The sequence below is a fragment of the Neolamprologus brichardi genome, chromosome 12 (genome assembly GCF_056152115.1).
Source record: "Neolamprologus brichardi isolate AB-2024 chromosome 12, ASM5615211v1, whole genome shotgun sequence".
Taxonomy (NCBI): domain Eukaryota; kingdom Metazoa; phylum Chordata; class Actinopteri; order Cichliformes; family Cichlidae; genus Neolamprologus; species Neolamprologus brichardi.
This window is the reverse complement of record NC_142115.1, coordinates 7,686,516-7,710,663: the sequence shown is the minus strand read 5'-3', so window position 1 is coordinate 7,710,663 and position 24,148 is coordinate 7,686,516. Positions and strand designations below refer to the sequence as shown.

At 39.9% G+C, this 24,148-nt stretch overlaps 1 protein-coding gene across 2 annotated transcripts; it reads right to left on the bottom strand.

The window, feature by feature from the left end:
* Positions 1 to 4,250: 4,250 nt before the first annotated feature.
* LOC102778433 (golgin subfamily A member 7-like) lies at positions 4,251 to 23,613 on the bottom strand. Of its 2 annotated transcripts, none has more exons than XM_006797538.2 (6): positions 23,545 to 23,613; positions 21,735 to 21,860; positions 17,186 to 17,338; positions 13,535 to 13,636; positions 11,114 to 11,166; positions 4,251 to 6,324 (listed from the first exon to the last, which is right to left on the bottom strand). In XM_006797538.2, exons 1-5 carry the CDS (start codon positions 23,551 to 23,553, stop codon positions 11,125 to 11,127), a joined length of 432 nt encoding a protein of 143 aa, XP_006797601.1. In that variant the 5' UTR covers positions 23,554 to 23,613; the 3' UTR covers positions 4,251 to 6,324; positions 11,114 to 11,124. The 2 variants fall into 2 exon arrangements, with proteins under 2 accessions (XP_006797601.1, XP_035766536.1); XM_035910643.2 differs by having other exon boundaries at positions 4,251 to 6,321.
* Between the last annotated feature and the right edge of the window lie 535 nt (positions 23,614 to 24,148).

The following is a 24,148-nucleotide window of genomic DNA, read 5'->3' as shown; positions in this document are numbered from 1 at the left end:
ATATAGCACCAAACAACAGGCGATAGAAAGACTGTTTTATATTGTAACATAAAGATCCTACAATAACAGAGAAAATAAAACCAAGAGCAATCAGATGACCCCCTTTAAGCAAGCTCTTGGTGACTATGAAGGAAAAACTCTTTTCCAATGAAGAAATCTGCTGCAGAACTAAGGAGGGACTTACTTAGGGGCAGCTATTTGTTGCCACAGGTTGGAGATGAGGGGAGGGAGAAAGTCATAACATATGATTCATGTTAATTCACAGTCACCAACTCATTCAGTGAGTCCTTGTGTCCTGTGGATAGGGACAGAATACTTGTTTAAGGACTGCCATCATGATTGGAAAGTTTAATTACAGGATAAAGGTGATCAGTCAGAGTGCATTTATATCAGAAACCATGCAAAATAACCCTGTAGCACTGAAGACTCACTGGATCCCTTTAGTGTAGGGGTCAATTTAAATACTTCAGCAGGCACTGTTTAACCAAAGCCTGTGCAGTAGTGCAACACTGACCTCATGTGGAGTAAAGCCCACATTACAGTATTTATCTGCAGAAGAAGCGGTAGAAATGATTTACAGTCAGTGTCTGTGTCCAGGTGTGTTTTTCTCTGGTGAAGGAGTACTGGCAGGAAGCCTAGGACAGAGTGACAAGCCCTGCCCATATGAGATACCTACAGGTCATTTTCTGTGTCCACTTCTGCTAACCAACACTTTTTAATGTTTCTGCACTGTGGGAAGAAGTAGCCACAATGACACTGAGCCAAAGCTTGTTTCAATAAATCAAATCAGGATGGTGCATCGACATACCAAACAATCCTGTTTCCCCATCTGCCACAGACAGATCTTAGCCCATCACCCACAGGCAGAAAGGGGGTGGATATGTTTACAGTAAAGCCCAATTATGAAGTTTCTGCCAGAAAACATCCAATAAACCACAAACCCAATGAATTACATCTGTCATAGGCACAGTTATTTAAAAGCAAGGCAGTATAAGCTGCCCCAAATCTTTATGCAGTCTTAATATTTGGATGTCTTTCTCTGTTGTAGGACATATAGTTCCTAGAGTGAAGCCAGACATTTCTGTTCGGGTAGTCTACAAAGTGACATCCCTTGTATAACCCAGTATTCATTTGGGTATTTACGCAACAACAAACAACCTCCATCCGTTCTCTTCCACTTATACAATTCAGGGTCGCCAGAGCCTATCCCAGCTGTCTTTAGGGCAAGAGGCAGGGTACACCCTGGACAGGTCACCGGTCTGTCGCTAACACATATACAGATACAGACAGCTAGTCACACATATGGTTAATTGTGTGCAGTGCTTCACTGGTACTCAAGCCTTTTTATTACTGCAGTGCCACAGACCTGTCAGAGCAATATTCACACAATAGCATGGCTAGGACTTCCTTCATGAGAAACAAAGGCTTCCTGCTATAACACCACACACAGCCTTTACACGCAATATGAATGTGAGTAACATCACATTATTAATCCATAGATTAATAATGTGATCATAGGTGAGAGTTGGTAAGCACACCTCCTCACCACTCATCCTAAACACAGGTACGCCACAGGGTTGTGTGCTTAGCCCCCTCCTATATTCCCTGTTCACACACGACTGTGTTGCTAAACACGAGTCCAACATCATCATCAAGTTTGCTGATGACACAACCATCATAGGCCTCATCACAGGCAATGATGAGATGGCCTATAGAGAGGAGGTGATGGCACTGTAGAGTGGTGTCTGGAAAATAACCTGACTCTCAACATCAGCAAAACTAGAGAAATGATAGTGGACTACCGGAAACGACCAGTCAGAGAACACCAGCCCATCCACATCAACGGGGTCAAGGTCGAAAGGGTCAGCAGCTTCAAATTCCTTGGAGTCAACATCACCGAGGACTTCTCCTGGACCCTTCACACAGACACTGCTATCAGGAAAGCTCGCCAGCGGCTTTACTTCCTGAGGAGGCTGTGGAAGTTTGGCATGAATGCCAACATCACCTCAAATTTCTACAGGTGTGCAATTGAAAGCTTGCTGACGAGCTGCATTACAGTTTGGTACGGAAGCTGCTCTGCCAGCAGCCGTAAATCACTACAGAGGGTGGTGAAGGCATTAGAGCACATCACTGGCATGAGGCTTCCTGCCATTCAGGACATTTATCTCCAGCGATGCCTCCGTAAAGCACACAGCATCATCAAGGACCGCAGCCACTCAGCACATCAGCTCTTCTCCTTGTTACCATCTGGCAGACGTTACAGGAGTCTGTCTGCTCGGACTACAAGACTTAAAAACAGTTTCTACCACCAAGCCATACGACACCTCAACCACAACACTTAAACACACACACACACACACACTCCACAGGACGCACTCAGAAGCTACCCTGCAGCTTCACAAGTACTCTGTTTAATCTGCACTGGTCACTCCACTTTATTGTTATTGATATTTATATTTAAAAAGTGCAATACTGTAACTTTCTGCTGCTCATTCCTGTGCAATATCCCATCTGCCCTCCCGTCATATTTCTTTTCAAGATTTTCTTATTCAATCACTAGTGTACATATATTTATATTTATAGATACATATATATTTAGTCATCTTTTCTCTTTTACCACGTCTCTCTAATATTTTGCTCTTTACTATTTTTCTATTTTTTTATTATTTTATTTTATTATATTTTATTATATTTTCTTCTACTGTACCATGCTGCTGAGTGACTGCTGCTCGTCAAAAACATTTCATTGCAATGTTGACCCTGTGCTAACTTGCGTATCACAAATAAAACTGAAAACTGAAACTGAAAACATAGGGTTTAGTGTGATGTCAGCCTACCCTGTGCAGCTATAACAGCTTCAACTCTTCTGGGAAGGCTTTTCACAAGGTAGGAGTAGGTAGTAGGAGTGTGTTTGTGGACATTTTTTGACATTTGTGAGCTCAGACACTGATATTGAGAAGGTCTGGCTAGTAGTCTCTGCCCTAATTCATCCCAAAGGTGTTCTGTGAGGTTGAGGTCAGGACTCTGTGTAGGCCAGTCAAGTTCTTCCACACCAAACTCACTCATCTTTGGACCTCACTTTGTACACTGGTCTGTAGTCATGTTGGAACAGTGAGGGGCCATTTCCAAACAGTTCCCACAAAGTTGGGAACATGAAATTGTCCAAAATGTTTTTGGATGCTGTAACGTTAAGAGTTCCTTTCACTGGAACTATGGCCCTGAGCCTAACTCCTGAAAAACAAGCCAAGACCATAATCCTCTCTCCACCATTCTTTACAATTGTCACAAGTACTGGCCTTCTGGTAACAAACCTAGAGTCTGTGAAGGTTCTCATTCAAACACAGACTCATTCAAATTGCCAGACTCCAGAGAACACATCTCAATGCTCTAGAGTCCAGTGGTGGCATTGTTTCAACCACTACATGCAACACTTTGCTTGGTGATGTGAGGCTTGGATGTAGCCGTTCAGCTATGGAAACCTTGGCCATGTTTTCTTTTTTATTATTAATGAGCCGAGCCTTAGTCTTCTTTTGGCCAACAGTAGCTTTCACCTTGGAACTCTTCCATGGATGGAATTTCTGCTCACTCTCTTTCTACTTCATTTGAAAAAAAACCTCTGACCGACATTGAGGTAATTCTTTACATCTTGTTCTGGGTTCTTTTGTGACCTCTTGGATGAGTTGTGTCTCTGGAGTAATTATGGTAGGCCAACACAGGCTGTCCACTGTTCCAATTTTCGTTCACTTGTGAACGATTAATCACCATGGTTCACTGGAGTCCTTCGAGATGGCTTCATAACCCTTTCCAGGCTGAGATACTGAAAGACTTTGTTTCTGAATTTCTTTAGATCGTAGCAAGATGTGTTGCTTTTTGAGATGTTTTTGTCAGACGGGTCCAATTTAAGTGTGTTCTTGATGCCACAGGTCTGGGTGGGCTAGTGAAATTGAGCTCAACTTTCCAAAAAATGGTTTGACTCACTTCTGGAGACACCTTCATGTCAATAGAGAAAGGGCCATTTTTGGCACTTGTTCTGGATTCATTTTTCAGCCCTTTGTTGCTTCTTTTTTTTTTTTTTTTTTTTTTTTAACTCTTAGGTGACCTAAATACTCCTCTTATAAATTCAAATCAAATAAGCTAAAGCACTTCCCAAATAACGAGAGGTGCTTTAGCTCAGTGCGTTGAGCAGGGCACATGCTATACGGGTAAGAGAAAACAAAAATACCCAAATAACCACAGAAGAAAGCATGGTGTAAAATATTTACAAGATTTATTTGTAAGCGTACAATTTCAAGATTAATTTAGCATCTTGATTTCAACTGAGAAAAGTTAAATCAGCCGAGTTTTAATTATGTATATGATAAATAAATGACATCACTAACTAAAAAAAATTAAAGAAACATTTATTTACAAAAATTAAAAATCTTTGTTACTGATGGCATTCAAAGGTCATTACTTGTACATACACTTTTTTTACAAGATGCTTCTGTCAGACTACATTCACAAGAGAAACACAACCAGCTGTACATGCTGTTCAACCTTTGTTAAGGTTTGTTAACACAAACAGCACTGAGGTTCTCCTCAGAGTAAGAATCATAGTGTTAGATTTCAGTGTGTTAGCAGAAAGTGAACAAAACAAGTCACACGGTCTTCATGATGAGGCCCGGTCACACCAGAAACTGGTTCAGCAACATTAGGTCTCTGAAGATCTTTACAGATTAGCAGGACTGAGATGTAGTAACTGTCTAATGGAGATTCTCACAGAAAACATTCAAAGTCAACTAACAAGAGCACTTATAATATTTCAGTCAAAGGCAAGCTCACAAGATATGATTAAAGTATACACTTATTGAATGAGAGTCAAAAAATAAAAAGTAGTCACCAAACATTATGTATAGTCTTCAAAGAAAACGAACCATGACTCGAGGAAGTGCATTTACAGTATGACATGCTTAAATACCGAGCAGGCACAAGCTTTGTTTCACACACAAAAGAATCTCTTAAATCAACCATGAGACATACAGTAAAGTTTTAATCTGAGACTGACTAGAATGTCGGGAGCTGGAAATTATAACCTGAAAACTGATGGGGAAACATGCTGATTAAAATACCATGCACCCAAAAAACTGCACCAGCAAAAATAAAGAAAGCAAAAAGGGAGCTCAGGGATGCGGCACTGATAACAACTGCCTTCCTTACAGCGTGGCTGTTCCATAGAGCGTCATAAAAATGAGTTACCCTGTTTGTCAGCTTTATTGTTTAAAAAGGACCTTCTAAAAAGGACAGGCATATATAAAAGGTCAGAGTCCCCACAAATATCATTAAAAATATTTATCGTCCAAAATATAATGGCTTAAAGAATGTTTATAAATTCTGAATCTCTCCAAGATATAAATCCTTTTAGTCCAGCTAAACACATGTACTCCTAAAAATGTTCTTTCCATACAACTAAACTGCATTCTGCTGTGGTTCAAGGGAAACAAAGACTCATGTTCACATATATGTGGGTACTAGTCTTGCTTTCCATCTTAGGTGACCAGATGGGCCAAAACTGGTTAAAGATGGAAAACAGTGGCCACTGTGCTGTCCTGTTTGAGGACCCATGAATTTTTACTGACAGGAAACTGAGCTCACTCCATGCTCTCATGGTAGCAAACAAGGTAGCTGCAGCATAAAGAATAACATCATCTTCTTTGACCCAAAATGGGACTAAAATTCAATTACAAAATAAAAATCAGATTGCATTATTTAATATTCGGCGTGATTCGTCAGGAAAGTGTTTAAAACAAGTGAGCAGCAGGCTCATCTCTCCTTTGTATTCCTTACAGTCAGGCTTATTTTTGCAGCCAGAGGAGTCGCCCCCTGCAGGCCGTTAGAGTGCAGATTTAAGGCACATCTGAATTTGCTTCATATTTCAGATCCTGAGCTACTTCTTCAGTAGACACAGTAGTTTAGCGCCTAAACAAGGACAAAAGTAATAAAAAACAAACAAAAAAACAACACTTCCCATGAAACCAGACTAATAATGCATTTTAGCTGAATGGGAAGGTAATTGTCTTTTAGGAGGACATGGGTGTCAGCTGAATACAAGCATATAACACTTTGATACCGGCCTCATCAATGGTGACAGAAAGGCAAGAAATAATGCTAAAAACCTGTGAGGCACAACATCTCAAACCTAGTCATGTGAATGGAACATGCATATGACAGTGATGACGGATTGTAGAGACGCAGTATTAAGGTTCCAGGCCTCGGTATTCCTCGGGGGACGTGTGTTCCGCTGACGGAATGCTGTAGACCCTGCAGCTCCGCGCAGCCCAGCAGCTGCTGCAGAAACAGTGACATTAGTTAATCACATGACACACTGACTGAGCATTATGTCAATTCTTCTGGGTTATATTTAAAAAATAGATACAGTGTATGGGTGTGGTGTAGCTCCAGGACAGATTCGCTGCTGCTGGTGTGAGCAGCGAATAACTTAGCCTCATGTCATTTGGGAACATGAGTGGATGGATATTAACGTAAAAACTGAAAGTAAAAGGTTGAAGTCAAGTTAGTCGGGCTCTTTTTCACTTCTGTAGTCACAGAAGGTCTTCCAGGCTGCTTTCATAAGGTTAAAAAGCATCACATTGTTGCTGTGGTGAATATGTATGTCATATATAAAAGTATATGGTGTCAGACACAGGTGCGGTTTTGTTAGTGACGTATAAAGCAGGTATAAACATAATGTAGCGTGCTGCTGTTCAGGAAATGTTCTCAGGATGATTCACATGAGCTGCAGAAACTCGGGAAGTGACACGCGAGTCAAAACAATATTTCCCTTCAGCTTGTAAATAAATTTCTTGGCAGGAGACAAAAAAAGCCTCCAATTTCAGACAATGAGGAGATCTAATGATGGATACCATTCTTGTTCTCACCTTGTCCAAAATGTGTCCCGCTTAAATTAAATACTCTCATGTGTGCAGACTAATTTACAGGTTTGCTGACGTGCTGTGCTGTTTGTACACAGAGCCAAGCGACACCTTATCAGGAGCAGAACGTCTCCTGGATGAGTTGCCAGGACACCGACTTGGCACCACCTGCCTCTGAACGGATACTCAGGAGTCAGCAGCTGTGCACGCCAAGCCTGTTTTTCTACAGTGAACTCATCCCACTGGAGGCCGATCCATCATGCTGCTCAGACCTTCACTGGGAGGCTCACAGCAGCTAAAAATCCACTACAATTAGGATAGAAAACAGGGCCGGGAAAAGAAGGGCCTGGTGTTCTTGATACATTTTTCATTTTTAAGTTTTGAATAATAAGTTTAAAAATGTGTAAGACTATAATTGTTTACTTATACTTTCATTTCTACCAAACTCCAGCACTTAAATCTGTTTTAATCTGTAATTTTTCCAGTGTTACAATAAATCAAAGGATTATGTGCAACAAACGGGGAGGCATCATTTATGAGTTTCAGCCATCTTCTAACTTTATCACCTGTGCCTGTCAATAAAAAGGCTCATAAGTCTGGCGTACATTACTTGCCTAGCATGAAGTGTCAGAGTTAGCAGCTCAAGTTGTGGAAACTTGGAAAGTTGATGAGTCCCACTGTTCTCCTGGATAAACAGACAACACCTGTTTGTTTTCAGTGGCTCATTTATATCACAAATAATGATTTTTTTACGATACTACCTCGGATTCAGGTGATAATTCTTAGTTATCACAAATGCAACAGATCACATGACTTTTATTTAAGTTTAGTTTAGTTTTTTTAAACGATGGATGTTCAGACTGGCGACCTGTGCAGGGTGTATCCTGCCTCTCGCCCAATGGTAGCTGGGATAGGTTCCAGCCTCCCCGCAACCTTACATTGAATCAGCAGAAGAGGATGGATGGATAGATGGATGGATATTCACATAGTAAAGGTGAGGAAGTTTCATGCAGTAGATGAAGATAAATACTGTGAAAATTCACTGGCCAATATGACTAAATGAGACTGATATAAGCCTGGAGGACACAGTAGAAGGAAACTGCAGAATGAACACACAGAGAAAATCCATCCGCTAGTCTGCTTGCTGCCTGTGGGTTCCGTCTTTGACACTGGCAAAGCTCCAATGCACTTTTCTATCAGCAGCTACTTATAAAAACCCTGGGTTTACATTCCTTAACAGGACATGTATATGTATGGAGGCACTCACTGGAATTTCAGATGAGAAGATTAATCCCTGTATGCATCACTGCTGTATTAGTGCAATAGTTTATCCATGCAGAGGGGTCTATGGTATCTCAAATACTGCCAAGTGCAACATTTTCCTGGTAAAACATTTACTTTGTATGTCATCCTCATCCTCATGGTAATGTCTATGCATCAGTGCAGGACTGGGTCCAGTCTAAACTCTATACAAAGTACTTTTCAGTATGATTTGTACCCAACATATCTCTCAATGAGCTTCTCTGTCTTATTCATCTCTCCACGCATGAGGGAAAAAAAAGAAAGGATTTACTGTAAGAAAGAAAGAAACAATTTATGGGATGAGCTCTTAGGGCGTCTGCCAGTGGGGAAGACCGGCAGATATCCAAAAGCCATCTGTGGTTGATAGTGCATTGTCTCAAAGGGTCTTAGCATTAAGAATATAAGGTGAGCTGTTGGGTAGAAAAATCAGTGCAGTGGAATGATTGCTGCTGAGAGTGCTCTTAATGAAACTAATTTTACAACCGGATAAATGAGGAGAAAATTTCGTTTGCTGGAACAGATTTCCTTGACAAATATCTTGCAAATCACTGACACGCCCTCATATTTTAAGCAGTGGATTATTAGTAGCTTCCTCTAACACTTGGTTCTCATTAGGTTTCATTTCCAGTGTAATAAAATCAAAGGACAAGCTTAAAGATGTAATGCAGGACATTCTGTGTCGTGTATGAGTAATCTGAGCTTGGTTTTTAAACACTGCACCATTTGATTGTTGCCAACAAACAAGAAAACCTGCTGATGATGTCTATCCATGTCTATTTGAGCTGGCCATTTCCAGGTGTAAACTCAGTGGATTTTAACTACTGCCTACTTTGCCATGCGGCAAAAATTCAATTTTATTTATATAGCAAAAACCTATGAGCAAACACTTGGCAACAGTGGGAAGGAAAAACTGCCTTTTAACAGGAAGAAACCTCCAGCAGAAGCAGATGGGGGTGGACAGTTAATTTCTTATAACATGCAATGGTTTTCTTGCTGCAACTCGTCCTGTCAAACCTGCAGCTTGAAGTCTTCTCTTCACATTTGAAACTGAGACTTGCTTAATACGTCATAGGATGACTATTAAGCTGTGCTCGAAGCTGTTGTTCTGTGAGCCGCCTATCACGCAAGCTGTTAATTCTCAGAAACTTGTCCACTGATTCAGTTGTGGCTTTGGGTCTGCCAGACTTCTTCCAATTTCTCTGTAGGACAGACCTACATTTTAAAGTGTTATGATGGTCTGTCTCTCTTCCATTGTTAATTGCAGACAGAGGGCATTGTAAGTAATCCAGAAAAGATGAAACACTGTGGGAATTAATAGCACCAGTTTTCAAGGCTTGATCAACCTCCACTGCTGCAGAACAGCTTAAAATTGCTAACTCATTTTGTGTTCCCTGAAAAAAGCCTTTTTGTATAACTCTGAAATGTACATTACTGAGAAAAAAAAAAACCAACATCTGGCAGATAACCACTTACCTTACTGCACTATTTCAAGCTATTCATTTGAACTGAACAACTTGAATTGCAATAAATAACTGGAAAAATTGAGGTGTTCTAAAACTTTTGACCGGTAGTGATATATATTTTTTAACCTTTCGGAGCTATTTTTTGTGGTGTTTATCCGCATGAAGGAACTTATCTGGTTTATTACCATTTTATCAACTCTTTTTGTGCTTTCATAATCATAACAATAAAGATATATTAACTTCACTACAGGTACATAATATTCACCAAAGAAAATCATTCATATTTAAAGTCAGACGACTGAGTCAGAGGATTTGTGCACACATTTGAATAAGATTGACCAATATTTAACACATAGCTTTAAAAAAAATTACAAACAGCTGTAGATATTTATTGAAAATAGTATGTTTGAAAAAAAAATCTGATCATTTCTACTCAATTAGGATATAAAGTATGTAACATGCAGCTAATTCTAAGGTTTTGTGTATCAGAGAATAATAAAAACAGACAAAGTTTGTGAAGAGATCAGACCATCCGATCACTTCAGGATCACTTCAAGTCCTCCCTCTGAAACAGCATACTTTTACCTATGTAAGCCCCTATGTTTACGCTGCCTCTTCAAATTACAAATGTTTACTGAACTGGTTGAAAAAAAATTGAACGGGTTTATTTGGCATAGATGACAACATCAAGAATAGCAGCAAAGGTCATTTTTGACTTGGAGTCAATAAATAAAGTGAGTTTATGACAAGAATATAGCACTCCACATTAGTCTGTTTTGTTTTAGGGTTTTTTTCCATCATATTACAGCTGTAAGTTTTGCTTTCTAATTAGTTTTCAAGCTTATTTTCAGCAGATCAAAAGTCTGCTCTCGAACTGAAGCCTTTAACAGCCCTCGCCCACTTTCCCCAGACACAAATGTGGTAAGAACCCATTGGCCAGAAAAGTAAACAAGGAAATTGGCCATTTTAAGTAGAATGTGATAATTGTTTGATTACACTGAGTTAAGAAAATGTAACAGCAAGGAGATTGCTTTGGTGCTGAAAGGGCACATTTTCTCTTTTCTGGTTCAGTGGCGGGGTTTGGCTCATGCATGTGCTCTGGACAGTGAGCACATAAATCCCTCAGTGAATATATGACAAAACCTGAAGTCATAAAATAAGCAGAATTCTCCATTAGAAGCTTTATGAAACTGCTCTCATGGCGCTGATATTACTCACATTACACTTTGATGTGGGATTTTTCTCTACAGCACGAGCCTTCTGCATGAGAACTGTAGCACATATGGGGAGAGAAGTCCCTTTTATTACTGCTCTTTGACTCCAACCCTTTGGGTTTCATGCTGGGAAATGTATCAGCATGCTGTAAAACCAGAGCGTCATTAAATCTGTAACAGGACCAAAGTCCTCTTTATGTGTGAAATTTCTAATTATGAGACTCACCATGTTAGCTTTTATCTAGTCAGGCTTCTGTCTTCAAAGATGGTGATTTCAACCTTGATGGGACTCTGTCAAGGAAATGCAGCTGAAGCAAGTGTGGATACATCGAATTAAAATTTTAATTCTCTCTCTCTCTCTCTCCAACACACACACACACACACACACACACACACACACATTAAATAAAAACTGTTTATCAATGCTCTTGTTTTTTTCGTCTTTCCATGTTTTTGTGTCAACTAAAGGTACAAGTTTGACTGTAGCTACCTCTATCACACTGGCAAGTTCATCAGTGAGATTTTCCATCTCAACTTCTTACCAAGCATTTATTGGACTGTTTAATAATGTCAGGGTCAAAGGCTATGGAATGAAAAACATTACATATGCCAGCCAGCAGGAAAAGAGGAGCGGCACAGAGATGTTTTAAGGACACAGACATTTTTTTTCTTCTTTTTTTTTAAATGAAGTTGTCTTTTCCTATCTTTAGGAAAATCTCATGAATCTTTCATGTTTTTGTCTTATGCAGAAACAGAAAATATCAAAGGGTTTACTAACCATTTCGTTTAATTATCCATTCTAACTCCAGTTTAATAAAGACTGTTAAATCTTTCATAACAAATGTAGCCAAAGCCCTTGGACACAGTTTCTTTCCTGTGTTGTTTTTCCTTATTGAATGAAAGCCAATTTTAAATGAGTGCTCAAAACCAAAGCATTTAAGTAAGTAATAATTACAAACTCACCCTAAAAACTTTCAGTAGAGTAGTATTTTTACTTTGCCAGTTTCATCAGTGTCAGATTAGAGGTAGCACTGAAAATGTCCGTACAGCATGGCCTTGCTAAAGGAGTCAAACACCCTGCTAGTTGAGATTTAAACAAAAATGTATTTATAGGCATCTTCTGAGATTATTTGCTTTATTCTGTTAATGGGCACTTCTCATTAACGTAGTACCGACCACTGACTGGCGTCACTGATTTTAACAACCGATCCTCTGAGCCTGAAGTGTTAATGTGTGACCTCAGTGGATCGTGCTTAGTAAGGCACATCACTGTAATGCTTCCTCAGATTGGGATGTGGGAAGTTTGGAGACTCTTGTATGTGAATGTAGCGCTGTCCTGCTGAGGAAAGCTGTCATTAAAGAGTTTGCGTGGTCTGGAACAATGCTAATGTGGGTGGTACTTGTCAAAGCAACACCCACATAAATGCTGTGACCCAAGGGTTCAAAAGCGCAACACTGCATATCAGAACAAATGTTATTTATTTACTTCGACTGTTTAAATGTTGTGGCTGAAGCGTATACGTGAAGGGTGGAACAGATAAACTGTCGGAACATCAGAATTCAAGACAATTGATAAATTGACGTCATGGCTAATTACAGCCATCCCAGTAGCACATAGTAGCCTGACATCAATCCCCATCGGACGACACTTTAACTTCATGTTATTTTAACACCAGCAGTTCTCATAGTGTTGTGTTCCTGTGTTATAAAAAAGTAGGGGGTCTGGATAGCAGTAGCTTTTGATTTTTCAAGGGTGCAGTTGTGGTGGCAGCAAACCACTGTCAACAGTCACAGCAACTCTCAACCCCTTTCTACTAGAGTAAACGGTACATTTTCAGAGTCCAGATGGTAAAATGAAGCAGACGTACTAGACAGTTACAAATATGATCAGGTTTCAACGGCTCAAATGTTAAAGGTGAGGCATTCCTGTCAATCTCCCAGTGTTCACGTGCCAAAGTCAGCACAGCTCTTGACAGTGCTGGCGAAAAAAATCCAGATCACTGTCAAAACTATAAAATCATAAGCAGGAGTGGGAACAAAGCTCAGCTGGTAACAATTTCGGTCATATTTTGTTATCCCTAATCTCCTATTGCTGCCCAGTTGCAATTAATTGGGATGTTGAGTCACCCCACACATGCATACGCTAAGACAGGCAGGATGTTGGTGCACAGATGCTATAGATTACATACTAACTTTTATCTGGTGTTTTTACAGGTTATCCCTACACAGTGCTGGATTTCCTGTAAGTTGCCTGTGACTGCTGCTTTCCATTTTCATCCAGCAGTTAGTGGGGGTGGAAGGCCTGTAAATCACTACATCTATTAGGTCATTGTGAAAGCTCCTTGTTCTGCTTAAGATGTGGTCCGATTACATTCACATTTCATGATCTCAGTGTATGTTTAACGAGTTAAAGTTCGCCAAACTATTCACTGCAATTCCCCTTTCCCGTACATCCTCATTCTTGCACAAGACTACTTTTCTTGTAAAAACATAGTGCCATTTAGCCTTAACTGTGTTTTGATTTTGTTTGTTAGCAATCCGAGTATAAGGTTCCTCTTTTTCATCTACTGTGTGCTCTAATTAGAAAGAAAAGAACTGAAAAATGCTCGATTTGTTCTGTTTGTATTGACACAAAATTATAGGATACAACCCGCAGGCCTCTCTCGATGGGGTCAGTGAGCAGTAGGCCTCGCGGTGCATAGATCTTGTCATTCTGTTCCTGAATGTACTTTGCAATTTTCTTCAAAACCTAAAAAAAAAGAGAAAAGAGAAAGCACTTTAATACTCAAAGCAACTGCAGACTGAAAATCGGTAGCCAAATAAGAGATCCTGTCAAGGTCTGCATGTAATACCAAGCGTACTGGGTGCTAAGTAAGTAGTATGCAGCTACTTGCATTAAACATAAGTGCCTTGAGGCAACTATTCTTGTGACTACAAGTGCTAGAATAAACTGAGAGGAACACTTGGAGGCCAAGGTAAAGCCTCAAAGTTTGGCTTTAGTCTTACTGCATTCAGGCCTGAACTGGACTGAATATCCAACCTTACTTTTGGACCAAAACATGTCTATGAGCACCTAATACAGTACACAGTTGTTGATGTCTGTAAGTCTGGACTGAATAACACAATATGTGCTCTCCTCTTTATTCACTCTTAAATTTCAAATAGTGATAGAAACCTTTAAACAAACTCAATTCTATGTGCATCAAACAAATGCAAGAAAATGCAATGTTCTGTGTCTAGCATTCAGTGTAGTGGTCACTCTTGTTTTACAGTAGTACACATTGGCTTAGCACCTGAACTAGCCATTCTACTTTGGTTTGATGAGTTTAAAGAAAAACTCTCTGGGCAGCTCTACTGCTTTCTTTCATGCTGGGCTGAGAGCTGATGCTACACTGAGTCAGTACTCCATCATCAGGTAAAATTTACACAAGGTTGTGGTTAGGCCTCAGTCACAGGGGCCTGAGACAAGTTGGCGACTACCTGGCAACCACCATTCACGAGGGGAAAATGACTATTCATCAGCTGGTTGAAAGTGGTCGCAGGATGTTTCTCACAGTTGCTGTGAAACTGACTAAGCCTTAGTCATGCAGGTCCAAAGATTGTAAGTGACCCCACAGTGATAACCTGTTGCCAGGGAAAAATGTGACTTGTTGGCAAGTAGTTGCAGAAAGCTGATTGATGTCAATAGTGTGGTTACCTGCAGTTTGCACCAAAGGCAACATCTTGTCTGCAAACACTTGTTAACTGTGTGATGTAACCCAGAAACAAAGTTAGCTTTTACTATGAAGGCAAGCAAAACCTTTTGAAAGGTATTGGCGTAAAGCACATAAGGAAAATAGTTTCCACTTCTGGTTTGCATAACCCTTTTCCCAAGTTTCATTACTACTCGGTTGTTAGCTAAAGAGTGAGTTGAGAAAAGCTGTAATCATCCACACAAACTATGGAGTGTTGTGTGTTGCTTTCCTGCTGTAGATCCCGTTGCCACAATCAAACTAGCAGTCTGTCTGACAAAGCACACAACCAGAGAATCTGACAAGCCAACCCACCACATTCTTGAGCGGATAACACACTCCATCTTCACTTTGGTAACAACCAGTACATTTAAATTCCCTGATTTTATGAGTGCTCATGAAACCCAAATCAAGGCAAATATTTCCCAGTTCATTCCTGTCCAGTAAAACAAATTCACAAGATTCCGCTGCGACATTTATCCTTATATAAACTGCAAATAAGGGATTTTAGATACATGAGAAACTTATATACAGTCATAAACCTGTTACTAGTTTAATGGTCAGCAGCCAAGGTTAAAACTTCCCACAGCAGCAATACAACTTCCTAAACCCACCATGAATTTCAATTATACACTGTGCTATTTATGCATGTTTCACAAAAAATCTTTGATAGCTGGCTTTCATTTTTACATGACCAATGAAAACTTTGAAGAAACGTATCTGTTTTATAAGAGCCTGAACAAAACCTGAATACACTTTTGAATATGACAAATTATATCTTCATATATTCCCAATGATTTTAGAGGATGAGAGGTTTTTGATTCAAATTCAGGCATACTTCATCGTTCCAGCAGCGTTGGAGTTGGAACCTCACTCTGCTGTCACAGGAGCTTGGAAGAGGAGGAGGTGTCGACAACAACGTGACAAGACAAATGACACACACAGCAGGGCTTTGCAGAAACATCTGAGTGGATATGTGGGCTCATACTGGCCTATAGAGTACGCAGCAGTGTTTACCAGAATCACTAAAGAAAATGACTTCTAAATACTCAGAAACTCTCAGGTTCTTGACTTCTGCTTCCATAGGGGTGCTTACAAAGGAGTCCACTTTAGATCTACAGCTGCAAAGTGTTGTGAAGCCAATCACTTTTTTTTTCCCTTTATGTCTTTATTCATTTTTTTTTAAACAAGTTTTGATTATAGTAAAATACCTTTCTGTAAATACTCAACTTTACTCACTTCACTGAGACCCATCACTGATCAACCCTCTGAGCAGTTTAATTCCAAATAAAAAGGCCCTGCAGTCCATTACTGCAAACCAATGAAGATGCTCCCTGCACAAGTGGAAATCTTCCACAAGTTTTTACTGGAAAACAGGCGGGTCGAATTCCACATTTAAATTAGATGAAGACAACTTTTTAATGAGAAAATTCAAAAAGCTTCATGTTGATAGAATAATCCTTCCAGATTGTGAATTTTCTGTGGCTGCATCACTTTTTCCATTCCAACACATCGGAGTTGGGGAAACAGAAGAACTGCTCTCTCTAACGTGACAAGACACAGACACACACGATCCCTGCAGCTCCCTTTCCTTGTTTTATCCAACATGAAGTACTTCTAACAATTTGAATTTCTTTATATTTCTTCTACGTGCATTGCTTCTTGGCAGCTATTTAAACACCAGGCGGGGACCGAAGGCAGATACTTTAAACACTGTCGAAATTACTTTTCAATCATCCAAGCACCATTAGACCCAGCCAGCCAACATTTGAACAAATTTACACAGTACAACGTATTTTAACGACAATTTTTGTATAAGACTGTTGATTGAAAAAAAAGCCATATATAATATTTTAAATCAGGAATTATTAGTATCATAAAAATCCTCAGTTATGCTTTAAAGGAGGCATAGCCAAAACACCTGTACATTTTTATGCGTATCTCCAAAAGTAGACTCCGTTCATCTGGACGTAGCGTTTTCAGTGGGAGAAACGTTTCGTCACTCATCCAAGTGACTTCTTCAGTCTCAGCTGACTGCAGGTTTCCCCAAACTTATAAACAGTACATTTGCATAATGACTGAAACCAGCCCACTGAAGGAACAATGGGCTGGGGAAACCTGCAGTCTGCTGAGACTGAAGTCGTCACTTGGATGAGTGACGAAACGTTTCTCCCACTGAAAACGCTACGTCCAGATGAACGGAATCAACTTTTGGAGATTTACTTACCTGGATGATTGAGGATGCATCAAGACATTTTTATGCGTAGATAAAATTTCAATGTTGAAAACTCAATACATGTGAACAGTTTTTGTATACACCTTTTTTTTTTTTTTTGCTAAATAATTTATTCCCATCACTCTTATGTTAAATGTTTTCATGTTTCACAATAAAGGATTTTCCAAATAAAAAATAAAAACACAGGATTTATAAAAACCCATATTTATTAAAACTCCAAAGAACATCAAGTTACAAAACATCTTCACAAAAATTCACAAGCCTATTTGTCATGGTGCTTCAAAACTCAGTTTTGACGTATTCAGTACCATTATATTCAAAGAAATCCTACCTTCTCATAGTGCGTCTCCATACACAGGAAGACTGTGTACGCTGTGAGGCAGGCCAGACAGCCTTCAATATATGACTGGCTACCCAGTTTCTCAGCCTCAGCGTACATGTTGTTCAGCGCCCTCACCGTTTCCTCAAACTGCTGTTTGTCGATCTGAAATACGAGGAAAGACAAGAGGGTTAAAATCGAGGCCCAGAGCCAGGCGTAAATTTGATTAGTAGTGTGAGTGTGTTTAGGATATGAGTGGAAACACAATCTCCTTAGCACCAGATCATTTTCTTCCATTCTTTCCATTTCTAGATAAATGAGGAGCTGAATTTTCTTGGACCGGTCATATATCAAGGGAATACTGGGCTTCCTTCCTGCATTTGTAAACACCTCCTGAAATGACTCGGATACCTTGGCCGTGTGCTCCGTGAATGTTTCCACTTAATAACAGACGGGACAAACGCAGTGAAAGCAGGACACACGCAGTTCTGGACAGAGTAAGATAAAGACACCGCCGCATTTTGGTATCCTTTAGACAGCTTTTGGGATACAAGAATACTGAGAATTCATTGAATGTATGCTCACCAAAGGGAAAGCTGACAGAGTGTGGTGAATTGCTGGTTTCACAGGCCTTTTTTCACTCGGGTGTTGACACTAGTTGCATGCTAGTATCCAAGAAGCTTCTGTGATACTAAGGGGAAATGATGGTGCTTACGACCAGACTAGACTAGAAACCAGCCAAGGGCCTCCTGAACCTCTGAAAACCCTCCAAGTTTTTCTTTCCCTCTGTCTGAAGTATCCAACAAAAGGCGCCAAGATATTAGCGGTCTTAGAGGTGTTTGTTACTCACCAACTAGAGACAGGGGTCGGTGGTGACTATACACTGCAGTAAGTGCTGTCAGCCTGCCTGCAATGACTCTGTTGAAACCTATGCATTTCCCTGGTTATTCTGTCCATTAGTAAAGACATTACACACAAGTCCTACGTGATGAAACACACTGAGCTGTGTTCCATCTTCAGCAAAGAAAAAAAACCCATCACTGACAGGAGTAAACATGAGTTACATGGTAAAAATGTACTGTAAGAACTCCATTTACAAATTATAAAGATCAGTTTCAGAGTCCTCTTTTCCAACCATCACATTTACAATTTTCTCACCAGGGAGGCTTTTCAACATCTGTCATTTGGTGGACTGGCTGTTTACAAGCTCTGGATTTTATGCTGGCTGGGCTACAAGAATAGGTTTGCATGTTTTTTTGAGGAGTGCCAAAAACATTTCTCTATGTAAGAAAAAACCCTGAGAGCCTCTGTTTCTCTTTAAATTCACCAATTCAGAGGCTGCAACTAAAACCCCACTTCTCCGAATGCCCATCTTTCCCTTACGTGTGATGTGCCCATATCACTGTTCTTGAGATGATAGATGAGAGCACAACGGTGAATGGGGTTTAACGGATCTAATTAAGGAAGAGAGGGAGGAAGAGTCAATTAATGAAAAACCCTTTGAATGGTTTGGCAAGCAAGCTGCCAAATGCATTTAGAAGTCCGAGTGCTTTCCCAGTTCTTCGGCACTACTTTTAACAAGCATTCAGACAGAAAAGAGACCTGAGAAGATGGAAATGGAAAAAAACAAAAAAAGACTGCTTGACTGCTACACTCCGATCAAAGATTCGATGGTCTTGCTTGCTTACTTCAAAAATCTCAAATCCACAAACACAATCTCAAGGTTTGACTCTAATGACCACTGTTTAGGTAACCCAGCCTCCAGCATGTTTAAATCCAATAAACAGAGTAAGTACATCTATTCATGATCATCATCCATCATGATGGATGAAAACCTACAGTTTTCTACTGTAGGTCTACTCTAAGTCTTGAGCCAAGCTGTCATTTCTTCATATTTTGCTAAAAAAAAAAAAAAAAAAGGGGAAATAGTTGCAGCGATTTATTGAAAAATGTGCAAACATGCACAGAAAAACTGTATACAGCTTGAAAGTCAATATTTGGTATGCCCACCTTTACTCTTCATCAGACTGACCCTATTACACAAGCGTTAACATACTTTTTAAATTTAATCTTCAGGACCCCGTTTGGCTTCCCTAAGGACGCTTCTTGACTGTCATTCTTCCACTGAGACCATTTCTGAGGAGGCTTCAGTGAACAATAGCTGGATCAGCTGAAGGACCAGATGCATCTCTCAGGTCCTGTGTCAGGTACCTGATGATTTTTCTTAAGGACATGACTTTCAGATACTTTTTATATTTTTAGGGCTGACATGTCTACTTTTTTTTTTTTTTCAATTATCCAAATTCCTCAAGGCACCCTCAAGTTAGTTGTCTTTTTTACACCTGAATGATTCAAAGGTCAGCGTTAAGCAGTTTAACAAAAAAACGTCCCTCTAAAAACGATCAGGTACGAAGACTTGACTGAAAATGAGCTAAAAAGCAGCCAGTGTCCAAAGAAAAACATTGAAATGCTTTCAGAAGTCCTGGAGAACTATTGCTCAAAACCAATTTTTAAAACAATCTAAGGAGCCAGATTTTCTTGCAAAATAAAATATAAACAAATGAACGGTGGCTCGAGGATTTTGCACACTACTTGTACATCTTCATTTGGGAGAACTCACGATATCCCAACAGAAAGACTAATGAGTTGGAATTTTGGGGGGTCTTGCATGACAGTTCCTTTAGTTCTCTTAGGTTGACCGAAATGAGCACACTTCTGCTCAGTTTTCTTTCTGCTGTTAAGCTGTACACAACAATAACGGCAAAGCAAAACTCAGTAATGTTGCCTGTGTAACCGATAGATGATTTGCAAGGAGGCAGGATGGATTGGGGAACAACATGTAGTCTGTCAGACCTCACAGAGGTAAAAGAAAAGGTTTTAAAAGAGACTGTGCCCAATTTTGGCACAGTGACACCCAACACGCTAACGCAAAACACCCACGTCTTCTGAGCCCAACATCACCAGTTGTATTGTTTCCCATTCCTCCCATTGATCTCACTGGCAAACTTTCTCACACTGGACTTTCGATGTGCCATTTGCTTTTTCTTAAAATGATATTTACTTCACCAGAAAAATGGGACTCTTGAGATTTAAAATCTGTTTTGCAAGAGTATTCTGGCATGACAGACAGCAGTTCAATCAGTAGAGGTTCCATAAAAGTACAAACAGTGATAAACACATGAGTATATGCATATAAATAAAACATCAGAAACATCAGAATAATAAACTTAAAAACTAAGGAGAAACATTTGAATATTTATTCATCACGGTCACTGGAGGTCAATTGTGCGATGGCTAGCCAGATGTGACTTCCTCGATGTTGTTTAGAAATACCTAGAATTCATTTAGTTCGACCAGATGCAGTTGATACCAAGCAGAGGAAGTTGTAAATTTAAACCCCTTTGACCTTCAGTTTACATGTAAACTTTGTGATTGCTCTGCTTTCAAATTCATCTATTCGTTTTTTCACCAAGCAGGTACACTGATCATTCAAAAGAAGAATGCTGCAAGTCCATCATCGCTCAAGCACCAGTACAAACGGTTATGGGGCCTATGCTGACTTCACAGTTGGCAAGAACGAGGCTTTAATAAAGTGCACAACAGCAAAAAAATGAGGATCCCATATAGCAGAAACGTCAACCTGGGAGTCAAGTCAGCCAACTTTCTGTTTTTTGTAGTTTTAAAAGGTGCTACACAAACAAATCTTTCTTTATTACTTAATGCAAATAGTAAATCCCAGTCTATGACAACTGCTTGCAATAAGGAAAAGTTTAGAGCTAACTTGCGCAAAACAAGGGTAACTATGGCAGAAATCAGGCACTGGAGCAATAAATTAGCCTCAAAGAATATAAGGCTTTATTAAAGCAAACATCTTCAAAGAATGGCATAAATTAATGTCCAAAAAGTATTGCCACTTAATGGTTTGGTTTTATACTCCATATTTCATAAACTGGAATTACAGTAGATCATTAAAAATATATACGGGAAAATCTTTTTTATGACGGGGACTTAAGCATATACTTCCCAGAGGAAATCCATTCTTTACTTTGTCCAGCTGTTCTGTGTCTGAGTGTGTATCTGTGTGTGTGTGAGAGAGAAAACTGAATCCTACAGGAAAAACATGGTAGACCACCCAGTCCAGAGGGAAGTGCCAATAAACCACCAGCGAGCGATTTAAGTGATGTGAAACTGCTCTTTTCATGTGGTACGACATTTTTAAAAGTGCAGCTCTCTGTCCTGCAAACTCTGAACTGTTGGTGCTGCCACCGGCTTTAATGTGGTGTGCAGCCTGTTCCTATTCAGTCTCTGCAGCCTACTCCTCCTTTTAGCCCACCTCCACTAGGTCGCATAAGGACAAAATCCAGCAGGCTGCTGTTGACGATCCTGCTGTTCCATGTTTTGGCTCCATGTTCACACCCAGCTGTGTTCTTTTGTTGCTAGTGACAAAATAGTGCTTCTGCACTCCCCAGTATGGATAATATGCACAGGTCGTGGAAACATAAGTCATCCGTTTAAGCAGCTGAAGTCATGTTTAGAAACACTGTGGAGTAGCAAGACCTACCCTGTTCTCCAGCTCAGAGGGGAACTTGGTCTGGAACTGGCACATGGTGCCACTGGAGTAATCTCTCTGAATGAAGACTTTGGCAGTGATGGCAGCCTGCTGCCTCATGTCCTGCAAGCTGTGAGTCTGTGGAAAGACAAGGTAACCATTAAAATATGGCCACACTACAATACACCTAATACACAGCAGCCAGGTTTAGTTTAGAAGTGCAGAAATCCATAAACTGTACAACTGATATGCAGCCTGTAGAAGAAAAACAAAAACAAATATATATAATGGGGTTTTAGTTGCAGCCTCTGAATATATAGCCATTAAACTGTTTAAGCTTTTTAGAGTTGAGCAAGCCAGCTGTTTTGTTTATTCATTTTACAGGCAAAACTAGTCATTAACTGGATTGTTAATTGGATGTTTGCTTTTAGTATTAATTACAGCAACAATACAAATTCAATATCTTCTATAAAATGTTTTCATTATTGCCTCTATCCAAAGCTGTGAACAATTAATCTGATTACAGAAGTAAAGTTTTACAATTGACCTTAAAACTTTTATATTCGATTGTGTGCGTATGTGTGTGTGTGTGTGTGTGACGGGGGGTCCATTAAGCTAATGTCTGTTGTCCTCATGACTGCTGATTTTTATTTCTTATACTGAAGTCACAACCATTATGTCAGCTATTATCCACTAATTACCGTGTGTTAACAGTAACTCTTAGTCCTCATCAGCTTCTTTCTCTCTGTCGCTCTCATTAAATTAAATCATTAAATTTAACAGTTCTTAGCTTTTACTCGGCTCCACTCCCCCCATGACACGTGTGTTTGAGGAAGTTCATGAACTGTGAGACTTGGGAAAGACTCAAACTGACTAAACTAAATAAATAATGTAAACCTATCTTTATTTTTTCGCTGTATTTATCCCGGTCCCATTGTCATTTATTTGTTTTGTTTTATTTTACAAATTAGATAAGAATGCCGAGCTTGATGTTGCCATGAATGTGTGCTTGGGTCAGGGAGATCTGAACGTGCCCACATTCCTGCTCTGTTTTTCACAACAACACCATCTACGCAGCATTAAGGTACTTCAAGCAGATCTGAAAAGTACAACCGGACTGACCACTCATCTGTGTTGCGGACAACAGCAGATGCCAAAGTGTAATCCAGCCTTTCACATAAAAGAACCGTTCCCGGTGTCTTCCTAAAAATGAAGAAATCAGCAGATACCTGATGCCAAAGTATTTGCTGTCCTGAAACTCAGAGCCGGAAGAATATATGACAACTCTCCCAGTACTTATGGCCTCAACAGTACGTGGTTATGCGACCTTTCATTACCATAAGCTACGTATACCAAACACGTTACGAACACATGTTTGCTGAAAATGTTTCCTTTCTATGTTAGGGCATGTCTTCCTTCTTTGGACTGCTCTGTGCTGGTTTACTGCTGGATTATGGCAGCACAATCGTGTCATCATCTTGACATTATCACCATTCTCTGAGCAACTGTGTATCATTTAGCACATATAAGCAAATGAAACCCAGCCAGCTTTATCTTTAGCTTATACGCAGAGCTCTGCTTGGTAAAATTACGCAGTTTCTGGATATGTGCGTCGATCTACTGCTAGCTTGTTAGGAGAGGCGCTACTAGAGGTAAACACTGGCCAGGCAACTTAGCTTCCAGCCAGTGAGCTGGCAGGTTAACACCGGTCCACGTTCCCTTTGTTTCTTCGTTAAACACACTCCCGGGCAACTCAACAGCAATAAACTATTACCACATCGCAGATATGTAAAAATGAGGGTTTAAATCACAGTTAGCTTACCTCTGCCATGGTGAATACTGCCTTATTTCTTCTTTGGTTTCACTCGTGGACGACTAGCCTATGAGCCAGGTTTATACCGCCACCTATTGTACCGGAGTATATAGCAGGACGTTATCGAGGAGGCTACCCTGAAAGGATGTATATTCAAATAAAAGTATTTGTAGTTGTAAATAACTTGTTATGTGACAAACAAACTGTTGATTTTCCACTCTCTTATCGTATCTTGGCTATTTAATACCCTTTCAGCAAATGTATTCCTTTTATTTTAACATATGTTGGTATTCAAAACCATCTATTCTGTAGTCTAAGAAGCTTGGAAAGAAAAGCGTCTGAAGACGTTCACCTCTCATCTGAGAAGCTTCTTCAGTTCTAAGAGCAATTGGTGGAGAGTCCCAGATTTTAAGCCCTATGGGAGTGTCCGCAACCCCCTATTGATCCTCCACCTACACGAGCCAAGGTGTGAAAATGGGTCTGGGTCCCAATCAGCCAAGGTTTTGGGTGAACACATTGTGAAACCTAGCCTTATCATGTGATTTACTGAGGTCAAGCTCCTTACACTACGATGACCTGGATGAATGAGAACCTTCACAGACACATCTATGCT